The following is a 27,625-nucleotide window of genomic DNA, read 5'->3' as shown; positions in this document are numbered from 1 at the left end:
TTTTCTGTTCGCATTTTCTTTTTTTGTTTTTGAGTTACTTCTGCTTTATTTTGGTTTATTAGAGAATTTTCGTTTAGAATTCTCGCATTTTCGAGGGTAATGCTGACTTAGACGAATTTGAAACAAATGAATTGCTTAATACCATGCAATTGATCAGACTAAAATTTTAATTCTGTGACACATAGGTGTTGAGAGGCGAATTATTTCGTTATTAAATGAAACAATGAAATTAAATTTAGGCACTTAATTATGATAAAAAAGAATTCAAGCAGCGAATTGAACCTTAAAATTAAACTGAAAAAAAAAATCTCAAATACATTAACTTTCTCTTAAATCTTCTCATTGAATAAAGCAAAAGCTATGGTTTGCAAACAGAATAAATGGTGTGAAGGAAAAATGTACAGCAAGAAGAATAAAAGGGAAATGGTAGCTCCACCTTCTTTTTCCTTTATACTTGGAGCACTTTTTTTATTATATTGATTTCTTTTACAATGCTAAATAATTTCACGTGGAGGGGCTTAGGAGAGAAATTAAGTTTATATTTTATAATTATTAAAGGATTAAATCAAAATTTATTATTTTTAGGAGGGCCAAAATACAATTTTACCTTTACTAGTTTAGGTAAGCATATGTCAAAAGAATATGATTTATTAATAATTAAATCTATAAAGGTTACTAAAAGTTACTATAAACTTTTATTATTTCCTTAAAATAAATAAATTGGTCATAATCCACTTTTTCAGTTATATATAAATATTATATACGTACTTTTCATTAACAAAATTCATGGTTTTACTATTATACTATTTTTGATAAATTATCGAATAATCACTTTTGTTTACTCTATTTTAGTCACTTATATTAATGTGTTATAATATTTTAGCCATTGAGCTATTAATTTTTGTTAATGGTATAACGATAAATTGACATGACACGTTGAATCATCATTTCAAAAAAAAAGGTTAAATTCTACAATTGGTCCCTAAATTTTTTTCGTTTTGAGAAGTTTAATTTTTTTTCTTTTATATTCTTTTAATTTTTTCCTCTTTTTTTTTTTCATTCACTTCTGCATCTCCCTCTATTTTCCTCCCTTGTCCATATCTTTTAACGTAGTTTTTCTTTGTTTTCCATTTGTTAAATTTTTTTAATCTTTATGAAAAAAGAATGGGCAAAAGCTGAAACCAAAATAAAACTTTCTTCTCATATTCTCATCTCACAATTACAAACCTTCTTCATCCATCATCGCTTTAACGAATCAATTTGGATGTTTTAATGACCACCTTATCTATCTTACCTACAATATTCTCACCCTTTCGAAACTACGTTGTTTCACAGATTCTTCAAATGAGCTCTACACTCTCAATGACTAAAACGATCACCATACAAAACTTACCTTCAATTTTAGTTAAACCAGTTTGGTTTCATGCTCCCTTTCTTTCTTCGGTTCATCCTTGCTAGGCTTCCAATCAAGCTTGTTTGGCAAAATCCAAGAAAGTTATCCTCTTTTTTTACCGTATTACATTATGGTAATACATATATAATCACATGTATATGTGGTTAAAGACCACTTGGATTTTTTATTTGTACCCGAAATTTCTAATTCCTAATTCAAATATAAATGTAGAATAATTTGATAGATAAGATTCTTTTTCTTTCTTAAAACAGCAAAACAAAATATATTCCTTTCCGCTTGAGAATTCAGCTAAAATATCCATTTATTATTCATTATTTGATTGTTATATGATATGAGTCCAAAGAGGGAATGGAAAAGTTTTCTCTTAAATTTTCTCATTGAATAAAGCAAAAGTTATGGTTTGCAAAGAGAATAAATGTTGTGAAGGAAAATGAAGAATAAAAGGAAATTGTACTCCATCTTTTCCTTTATACTTTATTTTGAATTTTCTAAAATAATTACTTTATATTGATTGATATTTGTCATTATCCTTGTTAATTAGAGATAAATTTATCATTATAACTTTTAACTCTATATTGAATTCTTTATTTTATTTTTATATTTTAAAATAATAAATTAATTAATAATATTATTAAAATTAGAAAATGTCATTTTATAAAAACAAACTTCATTTTCTTCTATGATATATTTATTTTATTTTTCAAGTCTTTATTTCATTAAATATAAATTCTAATTTAATTTATTAATTTTAATATTTAAAAGTTAAATTATTGTTAATTATTAGAATAAATATTTGAAAGTTCTTTTTCATATTAAATTATGTTTTGAAATCATCAAATTAATATTGAATGATAAAATTTAATTAAAAAATCAAAGTTAGTGATAAAATTTAATAAAAGTCGATCAAAATCATCAAATTATGTTTTCAATTATATATATATATTACTTTTGAAGAGATCATGTACTTAAGAAAAACATGGCAAGAATAAGTTAGTAGACCGTTGTTTTGTTTAAAGTAAAAGTATAAAAAGAAAATGCTACGCCAATGTGATCACGTAAGGAATTAAAAAATATAAAGGTGGTTTCTTTACGCTATTCTAAAGTGTTCTAGTATCAAGCTATATATCGTAGGTCAGTTGAATGGAGGTTATGCAAGCAAGTAACTAACAGGTATGGCATTTGGTAAATTTTCTTAATTTGCTGTATTTTTTTCTTGAGCTTGGAACGTTTCAAGCTAATTAATTCAATTCTGTTTGGTGTTATCCAGGAAGATATAGATCAACAAAAATGGAACCATCGATAAACATCATGCTTATTTCCTCTTGTGAACCTCAGGAGCCTGAAGAGAACATCACTCACATGGATGCTTGGCTGTATAAGGCAGCAGCAGAAGGCAACATTGAAGTATTCAATAATAACCAGGGGCTTCCACTTGAGTCGCTAAAGACCCCAAACCATGACAACGTGCTCCATCTTAACTTGGCAACCCAGGAGAATGCTGTCTCGCTTTTTAACAGATTTCTGTTAAAATTCATGTTCTTCCCCGTACAATATGAATTCTGCTCTCCGTCTTTGCCAAATTTAATTACTAGGTTAAGAGGAGAAAAAAGATCAGATTTTATCGAACAAATTCTCACCAAGTGTCCGTCACTGCTACTCCAAACGAATGCTAAAGGTCAAACTCCTTTGCACGTTGCAGCAAGGTATGGACATTCTGCTATTGTGAAACTTCTAATCAAGTCTTGTGCAAAACCTAGAGATGGAGATTTAGAGAAGCTGGGAAAGGATCAAGTAAATGCAGTGAGGGAGATGCTGAGGATTAGGGATCAGGAATCCAACACGGCTTTACATGAGGCAGCACGGTGTGGCAATGTCGAAGTGGTGAAAGCATTGTTGGAATTTGAAGACCCTGATTTTCCGTATTCTGCCAACGAAAAACAGGAGACTCCACTTTACATAGCAGCTAGGAGAGGATCTGGGCGCTTGTTGACTCTATTATTCGATAAATTCAAATCAACGCCTCATGGCGGCTCCCACGGTAGAACAGCTTTGCATGCAGCAGCTATGGCTGGAGATGCAGGCATGTTGTTGAGTTAGTTAGGTTTTTTTTTTTTTTAAATTGAAATAAATAAACAGCAGGTCTGTTGACTTTTTTTTTTTTTTTTGCTTGGATTTAGAGGCAGTAAAGGTAATATTAAAGAAGAAGGGGAATTTGACAAAGGAAAGAGATGAAGATGGACACACCCCTCTTCATTATGCTGCACACTTGGGTCTTAGAATATCGGTTGTGGAAGAACTGTTAAAATGGGATGTATCAGCTGCTTATATAGGTGATAAAAAGAGGGGGATGACACCCCTTCTTATGGCAACCAGGCAAGGTAATGATGGAACAGTTTCAAAGATTCTCTCTTTATGTCCAGATTGTTGTGAAAAAGTGGACAACAAAGGTTTGAATTTTCTTCATTATCTGGCTTTTAGAGGCTCTTCCTCTCCATTAGGACATTCTACATTTAAGTATAAAGTTTTCAAGCTTGCTGGTGTTGAGATTGCATATGGATCAGTCAATAATTTAATGGAGTGGGAATGTGACTTTGGAATGACACCTCAAGAAGTTTATAGTACACTTCACTATAAGAGATATCATCATAAAGAGGTGTGTATATTGCATTTCCACGGTTATGGTTTTATTAATATTTAAGTTTTGAATTAACATATTTAACAAACCTACAATACAATCGGCTAATGTGTCTGTCATGGCAGAAGGAAATCAAAAAATTCTGGGAAGAAATTGAGAATGATCGAGTGGCAGAATACCCAGTTCATCGCTTGCCAACTATCTCTCCAAAAAACTTGGAGAAGAAAAGAGAGGCTCATTTAATAGTGGCAGCACTTATAGCCACCGTCGCATTCGCAGCGGCAATAACTGTTCCTGGTGGTTTGCAGAGTGAAAAAGGGTCAGAGCAAGGCACTCCCCTTTTGATTGATGAGGCAGCCTTTAAAGCATTTGTTGTAACAAATGCAATGGCCTTTATTTTCTCTGTTTGTGTCCTCACCATTCATTTTGGGTTTCAGGATAATATATTATTTAAACTTAGGCTTTGGCGTGTAAGTATTATATACGAAACCCCGCCTACTTTTGGACTCCTTGCGTCTGCAACGGTTGCGATGGTGATTGCTTTCAGCACAGGCAGTTATGTGGTCTTAAAACCTTCCCACGAACTCGTCATTGTTTCATATCTCATCTGCCCTGCCTTTTTTTCCGTTATGTGGCTAATTTTGAGTAATAAAGTATCTGTGGATAATATATAAATACGATAATATATTTTATCATCGATTACAATATTCTTCTAAATTCTAGTATGAACGTTTCCTCTTTGAATAAATATTACTTTTAACTTTTTTAGATAATCTCTATTTAATTGATAGATAGACAATTTCAAAAAGGGTAAAAAAATCACAATATTAAATAGTAAAGAATAATAAAGATATTATAATTAAAAATTAGTTTGACAAATCATTGAAAAATATGAGAATTTTAGGTTTAAAAAAACATAAGGCTTTATTTAAAAATGGGAAGTCGTGGTCTTTTTTTTTATTAGGTGTGATCGACACATTTAAAATCATCTTTTAAAAATAAAATTTTGAAATTTCTTTTTTTAAATATTTTTAGGTTTATGATAGAAATTCAGAGAAAAATGAAAAATGTTTAGATTAGAGAGTTCATTACGTGAAAGGAAGATTTTAGCATCCTTGCAATACTAAAAATTTAGCATCTTATTAAGTATTTGTTGTCTACATTCGTAAATTAAAATTCATATATTGAAATTTAATTATGACCCAAATTTTTATAAATTAAAATATATATATATATATTAAATGAGTGAATCGTTTTTAATAACAAAATAAAGATAAGGATTAAGATGTAGCATTTTCAAATTTCAGGGCTTTTCTTGAGGTTTTCCATTTTATGTTTTTATCATATATAAAAGATAAAAGTTATAAATTTTGAAGTAAATCGGCCTACAGCCCAATACTTATCAAACATATGAACAAATAAGAAAACATTTGGGCCCAAATCAACTATTTTTGCTTTTTTTTTTTGCGTGCATTTAATCTTCTTAATATGATTTATTTACCTATTTTAATTTTATTTTATTCAAAAATAAACTATTTCTTATTTTAATTTTGTACATATTACAAATGTTATATCTTCAATCTTAAACCATCAAAGTTTTTATTATTGATATTTATGTAAAGTAAGATTTATTAAATATCAAAGAATAATAAAGATGTTCTAACTAATTTTTCGTTATAATTAAAATTTAATAAAATGCATTATTGAAAAATAAGAGAATTTTAAGTTCGCTACTAATTTTTTTGGCCACGTGTGATCATACACCTATAAAATCATATTTTAAATAGAGGTCTTTTCCCTTATTTGTAAGCACTTGATCCCATTGTATCTCATTCAAACTTATTAAATATACTTGGAGGGCATTTACTAAAACACTTGTTGTGCTTAGTTTTTTTGTGACTTTTCTGTTCACGTTTTCTTTTTGAGTTGTTTCTACTTTATTTTGGTGCATTAGTGAATTTTTCTTTAAAATTTTCGTATTTTCAAGGATAATGCTGACTTGGGCAAATTTGAAACAAATGAATTACTTAATACTATACAATTTATCATACTAAAATTTTAATCCCGTGACACATACGTGTTGAGAGACAAGAGATGAATTGTTTCATTGATGGCCTAGCAAAGATGGGAGCTTCTTGTCTAAAAATATTTTGCTCTTGGTTTTGATTTTCCTTTTTTTTTGGGGATATTAGCTTAACATCAAAGAATTCATTTTTTCGACAATTTTTCAAATATTAAATCTCGTTTATTATAGAAAAAAAAAAGATACCAAACATGTTTTTATTTTTATTGGATTAATATACCATTTGGTCTTTAAGTTTAATTTCAATGTTCAATTTAATACTCAAATCAAATGGCTTCATATGGCCTAATAAATATTTTACATGTGTACTATGGTAAAAAAACAGAAGTATTTTAATTGAAACAAAAAAAAGTTTAGGTATTAAATGAAACATTGAAGTTAAATTTTAGGCACTTAATTATGATAAAAGAATTCAAGCAGCGAATTGAACTTTAAAATCAAATTCATGTACTAAATTGAAAAAAAATCTCTAAGTAGATTAACTTTCTCTTAAATCTTCTCATTGAATAAAGCAAAAGCTATGGTTTGCAAACAGAATAAATGGTGTGAAGGAAAATGTAGAGGAAGAAGAAGAATAAAAGGAAATGGTAGCTCCATATCTTCTATTTCCTTTATACTTGGAGCACTTTTTTATTATATTGATTTCTTTTACCATGTTAAATAATTTCATGTGCAGGGCAAAATTATAATATCTTTTAGGGAAGAAATTGAATTGTAATTTTAATAATTTATATCTTTATAATTATTAAATGATTAAATCAATTTTTATTATTTTAAGAGGGCCAAAATGCAGTTTTACCTTTACTAATTTAGATAACCATACCTCAAAGAAGATGACTTATTAATAATTAAATCTATAAAGGTTAATAAAAGTTACTATAAACCTTTTATTATTTCCTTAAAATAAATAAATTGGTCATAATCCACTTTTTCAGTTATATATAAATATTATATACATACTTTTCATTAACAAAATTCATGGTTTTACTATTATACTATTTTTTGGTAAATTATTTGAATAATTACTTTTGTTTATCTCATATTAGTCACTTATGTTAATGTGTTATAACATTTTAGTCATTGAGCTATTAATTTTTGTTAATGGTATAACGATAAATTGACATGAAACGTTAAATCATCATTTCAAATAAAATTTTAGGTTAAATTATACAATTGGTCCCCATATTTTTTTCGTTTTGAGAAATTTTTTTTTCTTTTATGTTCTTTTAATTTTTTCTTCGTTTTTTTATTCACTTCTGCTTCCCCCTCTATTTTCCTCCCTTGTCCATATCTTTTAACGTAGTTTTTCTTTGTTTTCTATTTGTTAATTTTTTTTAATGTTTATGAAAAAAGAATGGGCAAAAGCTGAAATCAAAATAAAACTTGCTTCTCATATTATCATCCCACAATTACAAACCCTCTTCGTCCATCGTCGCTTTAACGAACCAATTTGGATATTTTAATGATCACCTAATCTATCTTACCTACAACATTCTCGCCCTTTCGAAACTACATTGTTTCACAGGTTCTTTAAACGAGCTCTACACTCTCAATGACTAAAACGGTCACTATACAAAACTTACTGTAACAGCCCGATTTTAGCTAAATCGGAACAGTGGTTTTGGAACCACAAATTCGAGGTCGTAAAATTATTTTAATATTATTTCCAGTATTTACAGCATGTTATTTGATATGTGTGAAAATTTCATGAGCTAATTTTATCGTTTAATTACTCAATTTGAAAAAAAAAGGACTTAATAGCGTAAAATGCAAAAGTTGCATTCTACTTGTTAAAGGTATTAAATAGCTATGGAATATTAAATTAGAGGTTCTTATGTTGTAATTAGACCATAATTAAATTGAGTGGACATTAATGGGCATAATATCATGAAATTTGATGGTTTTTCATTAAGGTTAATTTAGTAAAATGATAATTAACATAAGTTAAATAAAACAAAAGTTTGGTGTTCATCTTCTTCCTTAACCGAAAATAAAAGACGAATACACCATTTTTGACCTTTAAAAGGTTCGGCCATAGTTCCTTATGCATGGTATGTATTTTTTTGCTCGGTTTTTGATGATTTCTATGTTTTTATAATCGTTGCAGCTCAATCTAGCTAGCTCGTATCTTTAATTTCGAAATTGTTAAAGAATTTGAGAGTTGCCATTGTTGAATAGATGTGTTCTTTGATGTTTAATGTTGAAATATGAAAGTTTGATGATAGTTTTACATGTTTTGTAAAGTAATTTTTGACAAAAATGTCAAATAGGGATTAAATTGAGAAATGTGTAAATTGAGTGGTTGAAATGTGAAATAAATGCAAGTTTTGGGCTGCTAGGGACCTCTAACAAATTCGGCTAAGCATGGGTGTATTGAAATTCTGTGTAATTTGTGATTTTGTGAAATAGGGACTAAATTGAATAAATGTAAAACTTTAGGGGATAAAGTGAAAAAATGTCCAAATAGGTATTTTTGAATGAAATTGAATGAATAGGTGATTAAATGAGATAAATTTGAATTCATATAGATCAAGAAAGAAAGAAATCAGATTTAGATCGGGGGAAATCGAAAGTTGTTGAATAATCGTTCCGATCCGTTTGTTTCTGTAAGAGGTAAGTTCATGAGTAATTAAATGTTTTTAAATTTAAATGTATGTATATATATTATATGTAGCCGAATTGAATTGTATGTATTGATATATATGTATTGCCAAATTTAATTGAGCATGGGATGACCTGTTTCGAGCTTGAATCGATTGAATTATGACGTCCGAAAGCCCCGTACAAAACAAAAGGAATAGTGACATTAGGATTTTCAAGGTATGATTTCGTGTAAGACCATGTCTGGGACATTGGCATCGGTATGAGATTACCTGTAAGACCCTATCTGGGACAGTGGCATCGGTATGTGATAACATGTAAGACCATATCTGGGATATGGCATTGTATGTGATATATGTGTTTCCGAGTATCTTTAACGATTCCGAATGGTTCAACGGGCAATGTCAAAACGAGTACGAATGTGAATTTGAGCTAAATGACTCAGGTACGTATGTGATTTATATGTTTATTGAAAAATAAGGTAAGTTATTTGGATTATGTGATATAAATGACTGAATATGTGTATGAGATTAGTAAAATTTTTGGCCTATTACAAATCAAATTATACATGTTCTCGTGATGAATTAATTTCTTATGACTTACTAAGCTTTCAAAGCTTACTTTGTGTGTCTTTTCATTGTTTTATAGATTTTGACAGCTAGCTCGAGTTCGGAGATCATCCAGGAACATCGTCACACTATCAATCGCTATTTCGGTACTTTAAAATTTTGTACTTTCGACATATGGCATGTATAGGCTAGTTTCGATATGGTTCATTTTGATTTGTATATATGTAGCCATGTGAAAATGGCTTGATAATGATGCTAATGTTTGTGTATATTAGGCCATGTAACATATGGTATATCTTCTGTGATGGATGGTGGCAATTCGGTTTGTGTAATGATAAGGTGCTATCCAAATTGGTGCTTAAATGCTGTCCATTTTTTAGCAAATTAATGTTGTCCAAATTGGTGCTTAATTGCTGTCCATTCTTTAGCATATTAATGCTATCCAAATTAGTGCTTAAATGCTGTCCATTTTTGTACAAATCAATGCTGTCCGAATGTTGTTATTGCTGTCCGAATATTTGTGAATTAATGATGTATGAATGTTGCAAATCAAAGCTATATTTTACATGCTTATTGTCCAAATGTGTTGTCATTTATGTGGTTTTATTTAACTAACTAAGTTGTTCAAATGTGTTGATTTTCACTGACCAATTGTGATGCTGTTATGCTGCCATATTGTGTAATTTAGTTGCTATCCAAATGGAGGAAAACTTATTGACTTAAATGCTATATGTTGTTGTTGTTTATTGACTTAATTGCAAAATGTTAAGTGCTGCTCAAAATAAAATAGGGATTGTCCGAATACAGAAATTTCGACATTTAACTTTTGATTATAATGTGTCTCGCTGGGTTAGTATGGCTTGGTGTGCGAATGTGCATAGGTTTATAAAATAGAATGATTAGTAATTTGTTAATGAAATAAATGTATACAAATGGATGTTTTGGCATATGTTCAATATATGAAATGTAATGATATATGTTTGAAAATATTTTAAGTATTTGACTGACATGAATTTGATGGTAATAAGGTTCGAGCATTGGATTTATGAAGCACATGTAATGTATTACTGAAGTATGATAACTTGGCTCGGAAATTTGATTAGGTAAATGTTAATGAAAGGGTTGAATTTCGAAGCATGATTTGAAAATGTAATTTAATTAGTAAAGCATGATTGATTTTTGGTTGGCTATGAGAATCTAATATGCGAATTTGGTTATGTATATATATATATATATATATATATATATATATATATATATATATATGAATTTAACATATATGAATGAGTGAATGATGTTGTTTGAATTTGATAACTATTGTAAAGAAGTCATATTACTTTGTGCTTGAATTGTAATGAATGACGGTTCTGAACTATGTTTTGATCGGTAATGCCTCGTAACCCTAATCTGACGACGGATTCGGGTTAGGGGTGTTACACTTACCCTCAATTTTACATAAACTAGTTTGGTTTCATGCTCCCTTTCTTTCTTCAGTTCATCCATGCTCGGCTTCCAATCAAGCTTGTTTGGCAATATCCAAGAAAGTTATCCTCTTCTTTACCGTATTACATTATGGTAATACATATATAATCACATGTATGTGTGGTTAATTAAAGACCACTTGGATTTTTTATTTGTACCCCAAATTCCTAATTCCTAATTCAAATATCAATGTACAATAATTTGATAGATATGATTTTTTTTCTTTCTTCAAACAGCAAAACAAAATATATCCCTTTTCGCTTGAGAATTCGCTAAAAATATTCATTTATTATTCATTATTTGATTGTTATATGATATGAGACCAAAAAAGGAATGGAAAACGTTTTTCTCTCTTAAATCTTCTCATTGAATAAAGCAAAAGTTATGGTTTGCAAAGAGAATAAATGTTGTGAAGGAAAATGAAGAATAAAAGGAAATTGTAGCTCCATCTTTTTCCTTTATACTTTATTTTGAATTTTCTGAAATAATTACTTTATTTTGAATTTTCTGAAATAATTACTTTATTTTGATTGATATTTGTCATTATCCTTATTAATTAGAGATAAATTTATCATTATACTTTTAATTCTATATTGATTTTTATTTTATTTTATACTTTAAAATAATAAATTAATTAAGAATAATATTAAAATTAGAAAATGTTATTTTATAAAAACAAACTTCATTTTCTTCTATGATATATTTATTTTATTTTCAAGTCTTTATTTTATTAAATATAAATTCTAATTTAATTTATTAATTTTTAATATTTAAAAGTTAAATTATTTTTAATTATTAGAATAAATATTTGAAAGTATAATAAGAGTATGCTACGCCAATGTGATCAAGTATGAAGCTATATATCGTAGGTCAGTTGAATGGAGGATATGCAAGCAAGTAACTAACAGGTATGGCATTTGGAAAATTTCTTAATTTGCTGTATTTTTTTTCTTCCCCTACTATTTTCCTCCTTTGTCCATATCTTTTAACGTAGTTTTTCTTTATTTTCTGTTTATTAAAATTTTTTTTATGTTTATGGAAAAAGAACGGGTGAAAGCTAAAACCAAAATAAAACTTGTTTATCATATTCTCACCCTACAATTACAAACCCTCATCATCCATCATCGCTTTAACGAACCAATTTGGATATTTCAATGACCACTTTATTTGTCTTACCTACAACATTCTCACCCTTTTGAAACTACGTTGTTTCACAGATTCTTCAAACAAGCTCTACACTCTCAATAACTAAAACGACCACCATACAAAATTTACCCTCAATTTTACTTAAATTGGTTTGGTTTCATGCTCCCTTTCTCTCTTCGGTTCATCCATGCTCGACTTCCAATCAAGCTTGTTTGGGAATATCCAAGAAGGTTATCCTCTTCTTTATCGTATTACATTATGGTAATACATATATAATCAAATGTACGTGTGGTTAAAGACCACTTGAATTTTTTATTTGTACTCGGAATTCCTAATTTAAAATTCAAATATAAATGTACAATAATTCGATAGAGAAATTTTTTTTTTCTTTCTTAAAATAGTAAAACAAAATATATCCCTTTCTGTTTGAAAATTTCGCTAAAATATTCATTTATTATTCATTATTTGATTGTTATATGATATGAGACCAAAAGAGGGAATGGAAAACGTTTTTCTCTCTTAAATCTTCTCATTGAATAAAGCAAAAGTTATGAATTGCAAAGAGAATAAATGGTGTGAAGGAAAATGTAGGGAAAGAAGAATAAAAGGAAATTGTAGCTACATCTTTTCCTTTATACTTGGAGCAATTTTGTATTATATTGATTAAGGGTTTATTTGTGTTACAATTGCAAGTTAAAAGTTCCATATAAATAAATTCTCTATTTTCATTAAGAAAGTAAATAAAATTAAAGTTTTAAGTGATGTGAGGTGGTAAATTTCACAATCTTTTATTCAAAACAATTAAATAAGAATAACAAAAAATTTCACACACTAATTTTTTTTTTTGAAGGTACTGAAGTTAAATTTCACCCACAATCTAAATGAGTTTGGGTTAGATTCTACACGATTCGCATGTTAAGCTCGTATACCAAGCATACAAATTGAGCTCGCATGATGTTAGGTGTTCTCAAGAGGAGCACTTACACTCTCCTGCAACGTCATATGTGAGATTGCGCATGTAACCGTATAAATACGTGTTAATTCTGGGATAGGATACATGTTGGCATGCATAGAACCTACCTAGAATATCACATCAATAAACAGTGATCATATCATATAAATACACAACCTCACCATCTAAAGAGGACAGAGAAAAACACTCAACAAATTATAATATTTAAATTATCATGGTATAATTTAATTATGCTTATTAATTATTATTTAATAAATTATAGAATTTATCTAATAAAAATAGAGAATTTATATTCATAAAATCACGTGATAACACATGTTATTAGTAATAGCATTAATTGTTGGTATTATGCTATGCTAAGTTATTCAAGAAAGGAATTATACATGCCATGATGTTAATTAGCAGTTGGCATTAGTATTGTTATTAATGCAGGAGGATGCGAGTTTGAGCATCTTGAAACACATTTATGCTCCTATTTAATAGTTCGAAAGAATTATAGGTAACACATTTATTCTCCTATAGTATATCAATGATTTTAGTAAGGAAAGGGCTTATAAATATAACATTAGTAGTTTAAGGATGTAATTAAACCATTGATTATTAATGATGTATATTTTTATATCTATTGATTGAATTCTATAAATTGTGTTAAAGCTGTATTCTTACGGTAAAGTTGTTTTTTCTTTTTTAATTATCGCAAAAGGAAATTCTACCAGCTTTAGATGAACCCACAGCAAGAATAAGATAGTAGAATGTTTTTTGGTTTAAAGTAAAAGTATAAAAGGAATAGGATTGTTGAGGATTATGCTACGCCAATGTGATCAAGTAAGGAATTAAAAAATATAATGGTGGTTTCTTTACGCTATACTGAAGTGTTCAAGTATGAAACTATATATAGTAGGTGAGTTGAATGGAGGATATGCAAGCAAGTAACTAACAGGTATGGCATTTGGTAAATTTCTTAATTTGCAGTATTTGTTTTTTTTTTCTTGAGCTTGGAATGTTTCAAGCTAATTAATTCAATTTTGTCTGGTGTTTTCCAGGAAGAAATAGATCAACAAAAATGGAACCTGAGGAGCCTGAAGAGAACATCACTCACATGGATGCTTCCCTATATATGGCAGCAGCAAAAGGCAACATTGAAGAATTCAATAATAAACAGGGACTTCAACTTGAGTCGCTAAAGACCCCAAACAATGAAAACGTGCTCCATGTTAACTTGGCAACCCACGAACTTGCTGCCTGGCTTTTTGACATATTTTTCTCAATACTCAACTTACTCCTCAACAAATTTGTATTCGTCACCCTAAAACCTGTATGTCGCAGCGTAGAACATTTACTAGTTGAACCGTCATTGAGAAATTTCATTACTATGATAAAACGACAAAACAGATCAGATTTTATCGAACAAATTCTCACCAAGTGTCCGTCACTGCTACTCCAAACGAATGCTAAAGGTCAAACTCCTCTGCACGTTGCAGCAAAGAATGGACATTCTGCTATTGTGAAACTTCTAATCAAGTCTTGCGCAAAAGCTAGAGATGGAGATTTAGAGCTGGGAATGGATCAAGTAAGTGCAGTCAGGGAGATGCTAAGGATTACGGATCAGGAATCCAACACGGCTTTACATAAAGCAGCAAGGTGTGGCAATGTTGAAGTGGTGATAGCATTGTTGGAGTTTGAAGACCCTGATTTTCCGTATTCTGCCAACAAAAAACAGGAGACTCCACTTTACATAGCAGCTAGGAGGAGAGGATCTGGGCGCTTGTTGACTCTATTATTAGATAAATTCAAATCAACTGCTCATGGCGGTCCCCACGGTAGAACAGCTTTGCATGCAGCAGCTATGGCTGAAGATGCAGGTATGTTGTTGAGTTCGTTCCAATTTTTTTTTAATTTTGAAATAAATAAAGAACCGGTCTATTGACATTTTCTTTTGCTTGGATTTAGAGGCAATAAGGGTAATATTAAAGAAGAAGGGGAATTTGACAAAGGAAAGAGATGAAGATGGACACACCCCTCTTCATTATGCTGCACACTTGGGTTCTAGATTCTCAGTTGTGGAAGAATTGTTAAAATGGGATGTATCAGCTGCCTATATAGGTGATAAAAAGTGGGGGATGACACCCCTTCTTATGGCAGCCAGGCAAGGCTATCTTGGAACAGTTTCAAAGATTCTCTCTTTATGTCCAGATTGTTGTGAAAAAGTGGACAACGAAGGTTTGAATTTACTTCATTATCTGGCTTTTAGAGGCTTTTCCAATCCATTAAGGCCTTCTCTTTTCAAGCCCGGTGGTATTGAGATTGTGTATGGATCAGTCAAAAATCTAATGGAATTAGAAGATGCCTTTGGAATGACACCTCAAGAAGTTTATAATGCACTTCGATCTCGGAAATATCATCATAAACAGGTGTGTGTATTGCATTTCCATGGTTATGGTTCTATTAATATTTAAGTTTTGAATTAACATATTTAATAAACCTACAATACAATCAACTAATGTGTCTGACATGACAGAAGAAAATCATTGACTTGTTGGAAAAAATTGGGAATGATCAAGTGGCAGAGGAACCAGTTCGTCGCTTTCCCTTACCAAATGATTCTACAGAAAGCTTGGAGAAGAAAAGAGAGGCTCATTTAGTAGTGGCAGCACTTATAGCCACCGTCACATTCGCAGCGGCAATAACTGTTCCTGGTGGTTTGCGGACTGAAAAAGGGCCAGAGCAAAGCACTCCTAAAAAAGGGTCAGAGCAGGGCACTCCTTTTCTAATTCAAGAGGTGGCCTTTAAAGCATTTGTTATAACAAATGTAATAGCCTTTATTTTCTCTGTTTCTGCCCTTACCACCCACTTTGGGGTTTTAGATAATCTATTAGCAAGATTTAGTTTTTGGCGTCTAACAGTTTCAGATCGAATTCGGTCTGTTTCTGGGGTCCTTGGCTATGCAACGTTGGCGATGGTGATTGCCTTCAGCACAGGCAGTTATGTGGTGTTAAAATCTTCCCCCCAACTTAACATTGTTTCATATCTTATCTGCCCTGGCTTTTTACTCAGTATGTGGCTAATTTTGAATGCTACAATATATGAATAAAATATAAACACGATAATATATTTTATCATCGATTACAATATTCTTCCAATTTCTAGTATGAATGTTTCCTCTTTGAATAATGGTGCGTAGTTGAAGGTACCAAATATATCATATCCCTAATAAATAACGAAAAGAATACTATAAGGGAAGTAGGGTTAAATCCTCAAGGACTAGATCGCTACATCTTCTTATTTCTCGAAATTCTGAACGTAGTCAAGCCCAAGAAAAATGCATGACTTGAAAAAAAACAGAATTAAAAATATGGACGAGTTGAGATTAAATAAATTGAAATCGCAATTGTGAAAATAACAGAGTTTAGAAAATGTTTTTTTTTTTATTTGAGGGATTCCAACCTCTGGTTATCTCAATCATTTTTTGGTTCAATCATAAACCTTTAGGTGGTTCTTCTCATGACCGAATAAGCCAATTATAGTGGAAAATGACGCCTACGACCACCAGCTTCACTTCAGGTTATAGCGCAATCTAAAGGAACCTGACTCTAGCCAACCGTCACTCATGTGGGACTGTCTTACACTAGATCATCATTTCTCAATGGCGAATGCCACGCCATTTCGTCTCTTGGTCTCGACAACCTTTGAAGCAGTAAGTTAGGGAACTGACTATGCAACCTTCCCAAAACATACAAAGCAGCCGCCTTTGCTCAAGATAAGAACATTACTTTTGGAAGGATATGGACGGAAGTGTCAGTCCCGTAATGCGAAGAAATGATGAATATTCGTTGAGAAGGGTTAAGTGTGGGTTCTAAGCCTCATGAATTTTTTTAGGAATCTTGATAACTTTTGGCTAGACGAGTTTAGCTACTCATACTTTTTGAATAAAAACATAAATTTAATGAAACAGAATTTTATTGGAAAGGAAAAGAAACAAAAGGCTAAGAGCCTTAGGGGAAGGGAGTTTGTACAAAAGTGAGGAGTGAGTATTCATGTGACTCCATCCCTTATTTATAGTACATGAAAAATCCTAGTTGGTTCATATTTAAACTCTAGATGATAAAGTTCAAGAGGTATAATTAAAATTAAATCTAAACAATATCATAATAATCCTAACAGTAATTCCAAATGGAATTCAAATTTAAACAAAGTTTTATGTTCATAAATCTCTTCTTTGAAATTTTGCCCCAAGTTTTCCACACTTTATATTTTTGTCACCACATCTTCTCTATTTCGCATGCTGACCCGTTTTGTCTTTGAATTCACGCTTTTTGCCTCTAAATTTCCTTTTGCCTTCAATCTAGTCCCTACAAGATAAAAAAAACTATAAACAACCCAAATTAGTAGGATCATACTCAAAATATATATGTAATTAGCTCATAAAAGTATGTCACTTTAGAGTATTATCATATTCCCCCTACTTAGCCCATGCTTGCCCTTAAGTATGGCTCATATTCTACTATGTAATTTAGATTTTATCATGGAAAGAAGTATCACTCCAGAGTTTTATAAAAATTAGGCATAATGCATATGAAAATGTTGAGAACCTTTAGCTTGCTTTAAGCAAAACCGAAAAAGTACTCAAACTTAAACACACAAAAATTAAATCAACTTGGATTATTTCATGAAAGTTAGGCAATTTACTAAACTTACCAAGACACCTATTTTTTTCACCTTTAGTCCCCAAATTTAATTCTCTTCCTTTCTTTTCCTTTGTCTTATTTTGTCGATTTTTTTTTTTGCTTAAGAATGTATTGGTCCTTTTGACGCGAAGTGAAATGACAACCCAAGCACCCCACCCCGGTTACTCAACCCAACACACTCCTAATTTATTTATTTTTATTTTTATCCATAATTCTGGTTAGCGGAGATTTACTTAACACATCACACAACCTTTTTACGCGAAGTAGGATGACAACTCAATCACTCTGTAACACTCTGAACCTGTGTTTGTTGCCGAATTAGGGTTACGAGGTATTACCGATCAAAATACAACTTAGAACAGGCATTCATTCATATAAATCTATTCATTAACTACTTTCCAAAAATACTATTTATAATTATGCACTCTTCACATTTTACTAAGTCAAACCAAACCACATGATATATTAAATGTTATATATATATATACGACATTAACAACATCACATATTGGTCAAGTATAAAATTTGGTTTTACCAAATTATGCACACTTTAACAAAATAATAACTACCAATTTATACAAAAGAGCCGACTCAAATCAATACCAAAATTATAACACCACTTGACTAATGAAATATCCAAAACACCTATCTACCATTTACCAAATTCATAAATCACATATATGGTACATTTTAAACTCAAGCATTTAACTTAACAATTTAACCATTAATTAACAAAATCACAAACAAAACATATCATAGACATGTATAAGTATATTTTACCTATCGTTAGCCAAATATAAATATACACCCTTTCACCACTTCCAAAATACATTTGTACGATCGATCTTTACCTATATATTCAGTCATAAAATTTATTCTTCGATAAACCAACCAATTTCACAATCTCGTATCAACACTAATTGTACCATTTATAACCGGACCTAAATGACCATCAAATCAATTACAAAACAGGTTCATATTTTACCATCATAAGCTGTCTTTTAACAACCAATATGCAAGTTATCACACATATATAACTTAACTTATGTGAGCATAAGTATTATATCAAAACACATTATTTACCACTTTCAAACCTTTACACAAGACAAATTATACATCCAAAATAAATCAATAATAAGCCACAACTAAAATACATCCATCAACTATATTTACTTCACTTAAGCGAATTATATAATCAATCATCACACAAATATGCTATAAATCATACTTTCAAAATAAGCTATTTTCATGACCGATTATACATTATCATAGCATCATTAACACAACCAAAACAAATCCATCATCCTTATATCAAGCTTACCAACATGAACTAATCATAAACCATATATAAAATATATCTTTTCATCGTACCGAATTCATATACCAAATATACCACACATATATACCATGTCTCAAAATTACTTAAACATAAGCATATTAGCGTTAAATCAGTGGAGATAAAATTTGAGCAGCTTGCAGATTTAAGTTTGAGGGAAAGGGAGATTTAAGTAATTTTTCTTGTTAATAAAGACCTGGCTGGTCTGAGAGTAAGAAGCGGTGGCACCAGAAGTCTCGATTTCCACCATAGCTGCAGCAGGAAGAAGCTCACACAGCAAGAATCTTCATACCTCAAAATCACCCAAGCAATTCAAAAATTGTCTTTTATAATTTTTCAAATGTGTTGGGGATGAGGAGGAGCAAAGGAAGAAAACAGAGAACACAGAACAATGAAGCTTTGTTGAGGTGATATATAAGATGAAAATGCAGTAGTTACTTAAATCTGCAAGCTGCTCAAATTTTATCTCCACTGTTGATCTCCTTTACTATGCCATGTATGCAATGGTAATTACTTTCAGCACAGGCACTTGTGTTGTGATAAAACCTTCCCACGGACTTATCATCGCTTTTTTAATCTTGAATAAATAATAGCAGTAAATAAAGTCGAATTCACAAATATTAGTGAAAATAATCGCAAAATAAAATATAAAATAATCAATACAATAAGAATCTAGTTGTTAATAAATTTCAATATTCTATAATAAATTAGTTGTAGTCGTTGAGAGAGCATCTAGCAAGTAATCTCTCTTTATCTTCTCGATGATCTAGAGGAAGTTCATTGAAAATTTTCTCATATTAACAAACAACTCCATAATGAAATGAATAGATTTATCAATAGTATTAAGAACTAGAGAAACGCATTTCTAGTCAACAAATAACACAAGCGTAGTTTATTTAGATTAAATCACATATCAACATAACAATTAATTTCATACTTGAGCTCTATATTCAACTAACCTGAATATTTATAACTAAAATAGAAGATATGTGAATACCAAAGGGTAAAGAAATGATAGAGTTCAATTAGATCTCACAAACTTAAAAGAATCAAAACGTTGAAATCCATTTTACTAGATATGGATTTAAAATTTATTTTAAAATATTAAAATTACTAAAATTGTAAAAATTAGTAAAAACATTAAAATTTTGTAAAAATATATAAAAAATTTAGAAATGTAAAAATTATTAAAATTTTCAACATCTTAAAATTTTAAAAATTATAAAATATATACTTCATCCAAACAGAAACTCCCATAATCAATTCTTTTAACAAATCATAAATAGCACCAAAATAAAATTTATTAAAATTTTGAAATATTTTAAATATTTTTTCACAATTGAAAGGAAAAATTATCATAAATAAATTGATTTTTTTTTACTTAAATCCTGTTACCTCCCTTTACCTCATCAAACTTGATATGCAAAAAGTAGATGGTGGGGAAGAAAGAAAAGAGAACTTTTAATTACCTTTGAATTAAAAACAAATTTAAAATAATTCACCAATCTATGGATCAAACCTTATTAAAAAAACAATTATTGCATCAAATTATAAATTTTTATTTTTATCATCAATGTTTTCGATCGGTTTTGTTTTGGTCTCTCTTTATTAAATCGTTAATGAAAATAAATATATATTTTTTAATTGGTATACTAACGTATTTAATCATTAATACTTAATTATTTTATCAATTTGATCCTAACTTTAAATAATTCAATAAATTTAATCTTTTTTATATACAAATTAGAATTATACATATTAAAATTTAATTGAAAAGGGTTAAATTAATTGAACCATTCCCTCTAATATTTGTTGTAGAATGAATTTGGACTTTGACCATACCTTGATCTTGACTTGGACTTTGACCTAATCTTGGATCATTGGGATTGATTCTGAATTGGGCCACTAGACTCGACTTTCCACTGGGTTTGACTTTTTAAACCAATTTTGACTTTATTCTAAAATCAATTTCTTTTCTAATTTGTTTTTAACAATCTTATTATTATAAGTTCTAATCGTATGCTCTTTTTAGCACAAAATCTAGAACTACTCATAATCCTTCTTCAACCTATAAATAGAAGGATAATGCGTTCAGTGTACTTGAACTCACATTTTTCTACATTGACAAAATACTCACACCAATCGAGTTAAAACACTAAGACATTCAAAGTCTTTCATATCTATTTTATTAAATGCTACTCAAATTAAAATAAACTCCAACTTGAACTAATAATTAAAATTAAAATTTATTTTCAAATCCGAATAAAATTAGATTTAATGTTACGAATAAATTTGGGTATATAAAACATAAAGAATCAGATTCTAAGTCTACTTTATAATGATATAAATGGAAATGTCATAATGACTTGTATGGTACTTTAATTTTATAAAGAAAAAGTTATTTTAGTTTTTATTTAATTTTTTACTTCTTTTAATTATTAACTTTCATTATTTGTCAAATTATCTCAAAATAAATGAAAAAGTTAAAGTCGGTTAACTTTATTAACATAGCATCTACGTATATGTCATATCAATAAAGTTAGCAGATATTAACTTTAATATCTATTTTGATATGACTTGACAAATAAGTAAATCTAAGAACTAAAAACGACAAAAAATTAAATGAAAGATTAGAATAATTTTTTTATAAAGTGAAACATAATGACTTATTTTCTCAAAATAATCAATTTTACTGAAATACTCCTATCGTTTAAAAGACAATAGAAAGAATAAATTAAGGAAGTTAGTGGATTTATATCTGAGGTTGAACTTTGGTTTTTTTTAAAAATTTGAGAATGCATTAAATATAAATCTCAAAATTCGACCCTAAATGAAATAACCATTAATTAATATATAGAAAAGTATCTATTTACATTGGTATAAAATTTATGGTTTTACATTTTTTCGTACATTTTATATGAGCAATATTTTAACGATTCAATCATTAAATTTTTCAAGTTATTTGTACTAGTAATGCATGTAAATTTTAAATTGATCCAATATCTCTATCATATCGATCTAGAATATCATCTATATCAATAACATTTAACTGATTAAATTTTTTTACATAAAATGAATAGTTAGAAATTTTAAATTTATATCAAAATTGACATGCATGATCTACATGAATACACTACTGAAATATAACGACCGAATTATTAAAACTACTCAAGTTGTACACCGATATAAGTAAATCCTCTTCATATTATTGTAATTCTTCCATCTAAAGAAAGGATTAATTATAAGTAATAAATAAGCAAAATAAAACATTAATCTCTTAACAACAAATTAAATTGTTCAAAGAAAGATGCACTTTATAGCTCACACAGATGGAGTTTGTTATAGTGCATCCTAATTAAAAGCACAAAGTTACAATAATAATAATAATAATAAATCCATGGCATTACATATTTCTTTTGTTTCATACAACAACATAAAATAAGTTTCTTATGAAGAAATCCATACCCATGGTTTCTTCTTCTTTATATAGATATATAGAGATATATATGCTATGGTAACCAACCTGTCATATAATTATTCACACTTGGCCCTGCAGTCACCACTGACATTGGATCATGCTGATATCTGTAATTAAAAGAAATTAACCGATTTAGACTTATTCATGAATCGTATTATCGATTCAAACCAGAAAATTGACTTAAAATATGGGAAGGTAAATAAATTAAGTCCGTTTAGAAAATGAATATTTATGATGTAGAAACCAATGAATCGAACAAATTCAATTCGATCAAGCATTCTGTTCTTTGAAACGGAATCAAAATTTACGTACCCGATTTGTAAAGTTGGCTCACAGTCCAGTGGATGGAAGAAGGCATCGCCATGAGGCTGATGATGAACCTGTTGACGGCCATAGCCGACGTCTTCCGTTGCATTTGGATTCAATTGTAACGAGTTTACTTGGTACCCTTCCACCAACTATAATAAATCGATTCCAACCATAATATTTAGTTTTGATATTTTTTAAATCCAGATAATGATCTTCAATTCTAATTCTAAACCCTAAAAATATTTTAAAAAGTATAAATAAATAAAGCTTACCCTTTGTTTTAGGGTCTTATTGGCTTCATTAAGAAGATGTTCCTGCATGAGAAGGAAAAATAAACAAATAAATATATTTTCAATGGTGAGAGAGAGAGAGATTGGTTTTTTTTCATAAATTCATTTCATTCCATAAAAACATATAAGTAAATGAGAATAAACGTCCTATACAGATAAATGTCGATAAAATCATTGATTCAATTACATTAAACAGTCTCGTATCAGATAAAGAGTCTTTTTGGATGGACGTTTACTTCCAATACTGTGTGTTTAACTTTCTTTTTATCTCACACTATAATATCAAATTTTACACTACTGTTATTTTTACATTAATCACATATAAATGCATCGCTTATCAAAAAAAGCCAAACAAGTTTCTATGGTTTGAATTAAGCCTCCTGCTGAAATTGAGAGCAATGATTTAAAAATTAAGTGTTGTAATTAATTAATCAAAGATAATTAATGGCATACCTTTCTTTGGAGATCATTGAGCTGATCAAGCATGTATTGGGTCTACAACAACACGATATTTAGTCAAATCAGATATGCAATTAAAGTCACAATAGAAAACTGGGAAACAAACATTTAAAATAACTTAAATTTCATCATTTTACAAGATAAATCTATCAAATTAAAATTTTTGGGGTCGATTTCAATTTAGGTTATTTCAAGTTCGAATCATTCATGTTTTATTACTTTGTAAAGAAAATTTCTAATCATTTTTAATTTAGTTAACATCCGATTAACTTGTGATACCAACTCAATTAAGCACATTATATATGGTATAGATAGTTAAAATTACCCGTGTTGATCTGATTAGCTTCAATGATGAATCAAGTTGTTTCTCAAGTGACTCGAGCTCTTTGCTGCTCAAAGGTCCCAAATCTTCTCCTAGTAAATTCCTAATAAATCAATCAAATAATAATAATTAACGAAATCAAATATCTTGATTCTTTGTTTTTCTTAAAGTACTTATGTTCGAAACTTTTATCAGACACAATCTTTAAAAATCCTTCAAATGTCTAAAAATGGCTCATAAAAATTTAAACATATCTATATTGTATATATATACTCATATCCGATACTCATTTTTATATTTGTTTTAACATAATCGAATAAACTACGAATTTCGTTCATTACAATTGTAACTCACCTTTGGGACCTTTGTAAGGCATCGTAACGTGCTTTAAGCTTCAAATATTCCTGTCGACTGCTTAATTCCTACATAGGCACACCATGAAAATGCATTTACAACATGTCTAAAGAATGAAATATTTAATGGGAAAATATTTGGTATACTATTAGTGAAGTTTTTAAACTTTACAAACTAAGTTATAGAGTTGATAAGTGTTTTATAAGAGCATAATAAAATTTTTTTTTTTTAAAAGCACACATAACATTTTTTAAAGGTTGCGAATGGAATAAAAAAGAGACTCATACTTGATATTTTTAATTTTTTTCATATTATGCATGTTCGTTTTACGATCCATGTTCAGGTTCGTGGCTGCCTCTCCTAACAATGTTGTCTCCAAGTTTTGAACCTACGTTCTTCCCTTGGAGGTGCAATGCATTACAATTACACTCAATCACTTGTTGATTAAATATCTTTAAATTTTTTTATACTTAAAAGAATATATTTATTTTTATTTAGATAGTTTCAATATATTAATCCAAGAAATTTCAATGTAAAAAAATAGAAGTAAAATATTATACATTATCCAAACAAGGGAACGAAGAATCCTTTTCGTTAAGTTACTTAACTGTTTCTCCTCTTACCTCAATCCAAACATACTGTCAGAACTTAAATATTATCGTACTCAAAGTTTAGTTAAAGAAAATATTATTTCGACTCTACCAAACATTATAACCCTAAGTTATAATTGCATTTAATAAAAATTGTATTTACTTTTTAAATGTGATATACATATACATACATATATATGAAGTTATGGAGTTTAGATGTTACCAAAGCAGCCTCCCTAGATGACACGTTTGGCTCAGGAGCTCCATAGTTGCATTTTTGGTACCTCTCCAATGTTTTGATCATGCTACAATATTATTTGAGGTAAATTTTAGTTAAAATTAAGGATATAAAAAAATCAATTAGTACAACATTAATCACAACTATATAGTTAAAATTACAACATTCAATGTTTCTTTATAAGCGGAACAATATTGTTTTGCAAAGATAAATCCTAAAACTACAATTATACAACTCTTAATCAAATGATGAACATCCATGCTTCATCAACATCGTACTGTGTTTATTATGGTTGCAGACATAATCAATATCATAATAACTATTCCATAAACAAAGGAGCAAAATAGCACTTGTAAATTTATCGCAAAAATAACAATCGTAATAAATAAATTCAAAGGTTGGATCATATTCGAGTTCGGGTATTTTTTAACCTATCTTTATCAGCTTGGGTCATGTTTATATAAAGAGTTAAAGCTTGAATACCCTGAAAAACCAAAACCCTAAAAGAACCCATAGGCATTTCATGGAGATTTCTCCATTTATCCACTTTTCAACTGATAATTGAAACAAATTTCAGGAAACAATAAATGAACAAAATAAAAAGGAAGTTCGTTTGTGTAGGAAATCCGACACAGTACTAAAATGTCTCGTTTGTCTTCGCTGCTTGATTTGATAAATGACATCTGAAACTACTTGATTGGATCAGAAGAAAACATTGAGCTTTGTTGCTTTTATTACAAAGATCCAATGGATTTTTGTCTGTTTGATTTTCAAACTTGCTTCTTTTTTTTTAACTTTTCACAATCACAACAAAGATTAAAAAAAAAAAAAGACTAGATTTTCAGTCGAAAAAGAGTAAATAAAACCCTAAGAAGCTTAACAAAGATGGAAGATGGCCATGTTTTTTTTTATATAGTGATTTAAGAACTGAAAAGAAAAGAAAAGAGAGAGAGAGAGAGAGAGGAGAAAACCCTTTATTTTAATAATTTCATTCATGAATTTCTAAACAAATATATGAAAAAAAACAAGAGAAACCCTTTTGTAAAAATAATTTCAAAGCAAATATGTGAAAGAAAATACAAGAGAAAACGCTTTTTAAAATAATTTCATTCATGAATTTCAAAGCAAATATATGGAAAAACAAGAGAAAACCCTCTTTTAGTAATTTTATTCATGAATTTCAGAACAAAGATATGAACAAAAACAAGAGAAAACCTTCTTTTTAATAATTTCATTCATGAATTTCAAAACAAAATATGAAAAACAAGAGAAACCTTTTAAAAAATAGTTTCATTCATGAATCTCAAAGCAAATATATGGAGAAAAGAAGAAGAGAAAACCCTTTTAAAAAATCATTCATGAAATTCAAAACAAATATATGATAAAACAAGAGAAATCCTTTTTGAAAAAAAAAATTCATTCATGAATCTCAAAGCAAATATATGAAGAAAAAAAGAGAAAACCCTTTTAAAAAAATCATTCATGAAATTCAGAACAAATATATGATAGAACAAGAGAAATCCTTTTTTTTTAAATCATTCATGAATTAGCTTTAAAAAAAGAATTTCAAAGCAAAGATATGAACAGATCTTTAAGTTTTCTTCAATTTTAGATCAAAGACAGAAACTTTTAAACTTAAAATGAAGAGCAAATACATGAAATTAGAATGAAATATTTAAAAAGTAAGATCTTTTTATATAGTTTAGGGTTTCAGATCTAACATCAAAAATAAGATGAGCACTTTAGTCCCTCCTATAAACACCTACACATTTCATCAAAACACCCAAAAAAATCAAAAACTTAAAATTTCTCCTCAAGAAAAACAACAAAGAATCTAAGAGGAAAAAAAGGGTTTTTAGTTTTTTTTTTAATGATACACACACATATGAATATGCATGTGTATGTGTGTATGTATGTATGTATGTATGTATGTATGTATGTATGTATATACCTTGAGCTGCTGCAAAATTCGTACAACTTTCCTCTATTGGAGAAGATGATGAGAGCAACTTCAGCATCACAAAGAACAGAAAGCTCATAAGCTTTCTTCAAAAGACCATTTCTTCTCTTTGCAAAAGTGACTTGCCTGTTGATCTTGTTTTCAATCCTCTTAAGTTCAACCCTACCTCTTCCCATAATTTTTTTTTTATAATTTTTTCACTAAAAATCAATGAGAACCCAAACCCTAAAACCAACAATCTTTCCCTTTTGAATTGTTTTGAGACCAAAAGAAAAAGGGATTTCACCTGTTTTTTTTTTTTTTTTTTGGTTCTTGTTGGTGAAGGTGTTTAATGATACTTTTTTTCTCTATTTATCTTCTTTGGAGAGTTTTTTTTAAAGATATTCTTGAGCTAAGAACTTCATTAGAATCTAGGATTATCTAAAAACATTCTAAAATAATTATGGGAAAATGAAAATGAAATGAAATTTAAAAAAGAAAAAATAGTACTGGTTTGTGATCTAAAGTTAAACAACTCATAAGATCTTTTTCTTTGTTTAACACACTAATAAAAGGTTATTTATAATAGCATACTTAAAAGATTGGCAATGAAGACAAGGTGAAATATGAACTCGGGTTTAATTTAGTTGGTTCATAGCATTGTTTTATAAAGATAATAGCGTGTATTTTTAAGTTGAAAACTCGATAGGGTTGATTCTTAG

At 29.2% G+C, this 27,625-nt stretch overlaps 3 protein-coding genes across 5 annotated transcripts in view; 2 read left to right on the top strand and 1 right to left on the bottom strand.

Moving 5' to 3' along the window:
* LOC105779347 (ankyrin repeat-containing protein ITN1) overlaps positions 1–16,032 on the top strand; it is a 59,445-nt gene extending 43,413 nt beyond the window's left edge. The window contains exons 1-4 of one of the 2 annotated variants that reach the window (XM_012603101.2): positions 13,714–13,843; positions 13,947–14,765; positions 14,854–15,314; positions 15,422–16,032. In XM_012603101.2, the coding sequence (XP_012458555.2) occupies positions 13,967–14,765; positions 14,854–15,314; positions 15,422–15,994 (1,833 nt within the window). In that variant the 5' untranslated portion in view covers positions 13,714–13,843; positions 13,947–13,966 and the 3' untranslated portion in view covers positions 15,995–16,032. Of the gene's footprint in view, positions 1–13,713; positions 13,844–13,946; positions 14,766–14,853; positions 15,315–15,421 lie in introns of those variants that run through there. The other variant, XM_052629034.1, reaches the window with a different exon arrangement.
* Positions 2,419–4,816, top strand: LOC105779344 (ankyrin repeat-containing protein ITN1). 2 transcript variants are annotated; one of them, XM_012603097.2, is made up of 4 exons: positions 2,419–2,584; positions 2,682–3,494; positions 3,592–4,067; positions 4,178–4,816. In XM_012603097.2, exons 2-4 carry the CDS (start codon positions 2,702–2,704, stop codon positions 4,721–4,723), a joined length of 1,815 nt encoding a protein of 604 aa, XP_012458551.1. In that variant the 5' UTR covers positions 2,419–2,584; positions 2,682–2,701; the 3' UTR covers positions 4,724–4,816. The 2 variants fall into 2 exon arrangements, with proteins under 2 accessions (XP_012458551.1, XP_012458549.1); XM_012603095.2 differs by having other exon boundaries at positions 2,427–2,584; positions 4,175–4,816.
* Positions 16,033–22,177: 6,145 nt separating the features above from the next.
* Positions 22,178–27,422, bottom strand: LOC105780435 (agamous-like MADS-box protein MADS4). Its single transcript, XM_012604765.2, has 8 exons — positions 26,916–27,422; positions 24,950–25,031; positions 24,137–24,204; positions 23,786–23,885; positions 23,455–23,496; positions 22,984–23,025; positions 22,715–22,860; positions 22,178–22,509 (listed from the first exon to the last, which is right to left on the bottom strand). Exons 1-8 carry the CDS (start codon positions 27,098–27,100, stop codon positions 22,434–22,436), a joined length of 741 nt encoding a protein of 246 aa, XP_012460219.1. The 5' UTR covers positions 27,101–27,422; the 3' UTR covers positions 22,178–22,433.
* Positions 27,423–27,625: the final 203 nt, after the last annotated feature.

Source organism: Gossypium raimondii, chromosome 4 (genome assembly GCF_025698545.1).
Source record: "Gossypium raimondii isolate GPD5lz chromosome 4, ASM2569854v1, whole genome shotgun sequence".
NCBI lineage: Eukaryota > Viridiplantae > Streptophyta > Magnoliopsida > Malvales > Malvaceae > Gossypium > Gossypium raimondii.
The sequence above is the reverse complement of the archived record's forward strand: the minus strand, read 5'-3'. Positions and strand labels throughout refer to the sequence as shown.

Coding starts and splice junctions, on each gene's coding strand:
- LOC105779344 (XM_012603095.2), top strand. CDS start 2,702: ATGGAACCATCGATAAACATCATGCTTATTTCCTCTTGTGAACCTCAG. Junction 3,495..3,591: donor AGCTATGGCTGGAGATGCAG/GCATGTTGTTGA, acceptor GCTTGGATTTAG/AGGCAGTAAAGGTAATATTA. Junction 4,068..4,174: donor AGAGATATCATCATAAAGAG/GTGTGTATATTG, acceptor CTGTCATGGCAG/AAGGAAATCAAAAAATTCTG.
- LOC105780435 (XM_012604765.2), bottom strand. CDS start 27,100: ATGGGAAGAGGTAGGGTTGAACTTAAGAGGATTGAAAACAAGATCAAC. Junction 23,886..24,136: donor GCCTTACAAAGGTCCCAAAG/GTGAGTTACAAT, acceptor TTGATTTATTAG/GAATTTACTAGGAGAAGATT. Junction 22,861..22,983: donor ATAAGACCCTAAAACAAAGG/GTAAGCTTTATT, acceptor GATTTATTATAG/TTGGTGGAAGGGTACCAAGT.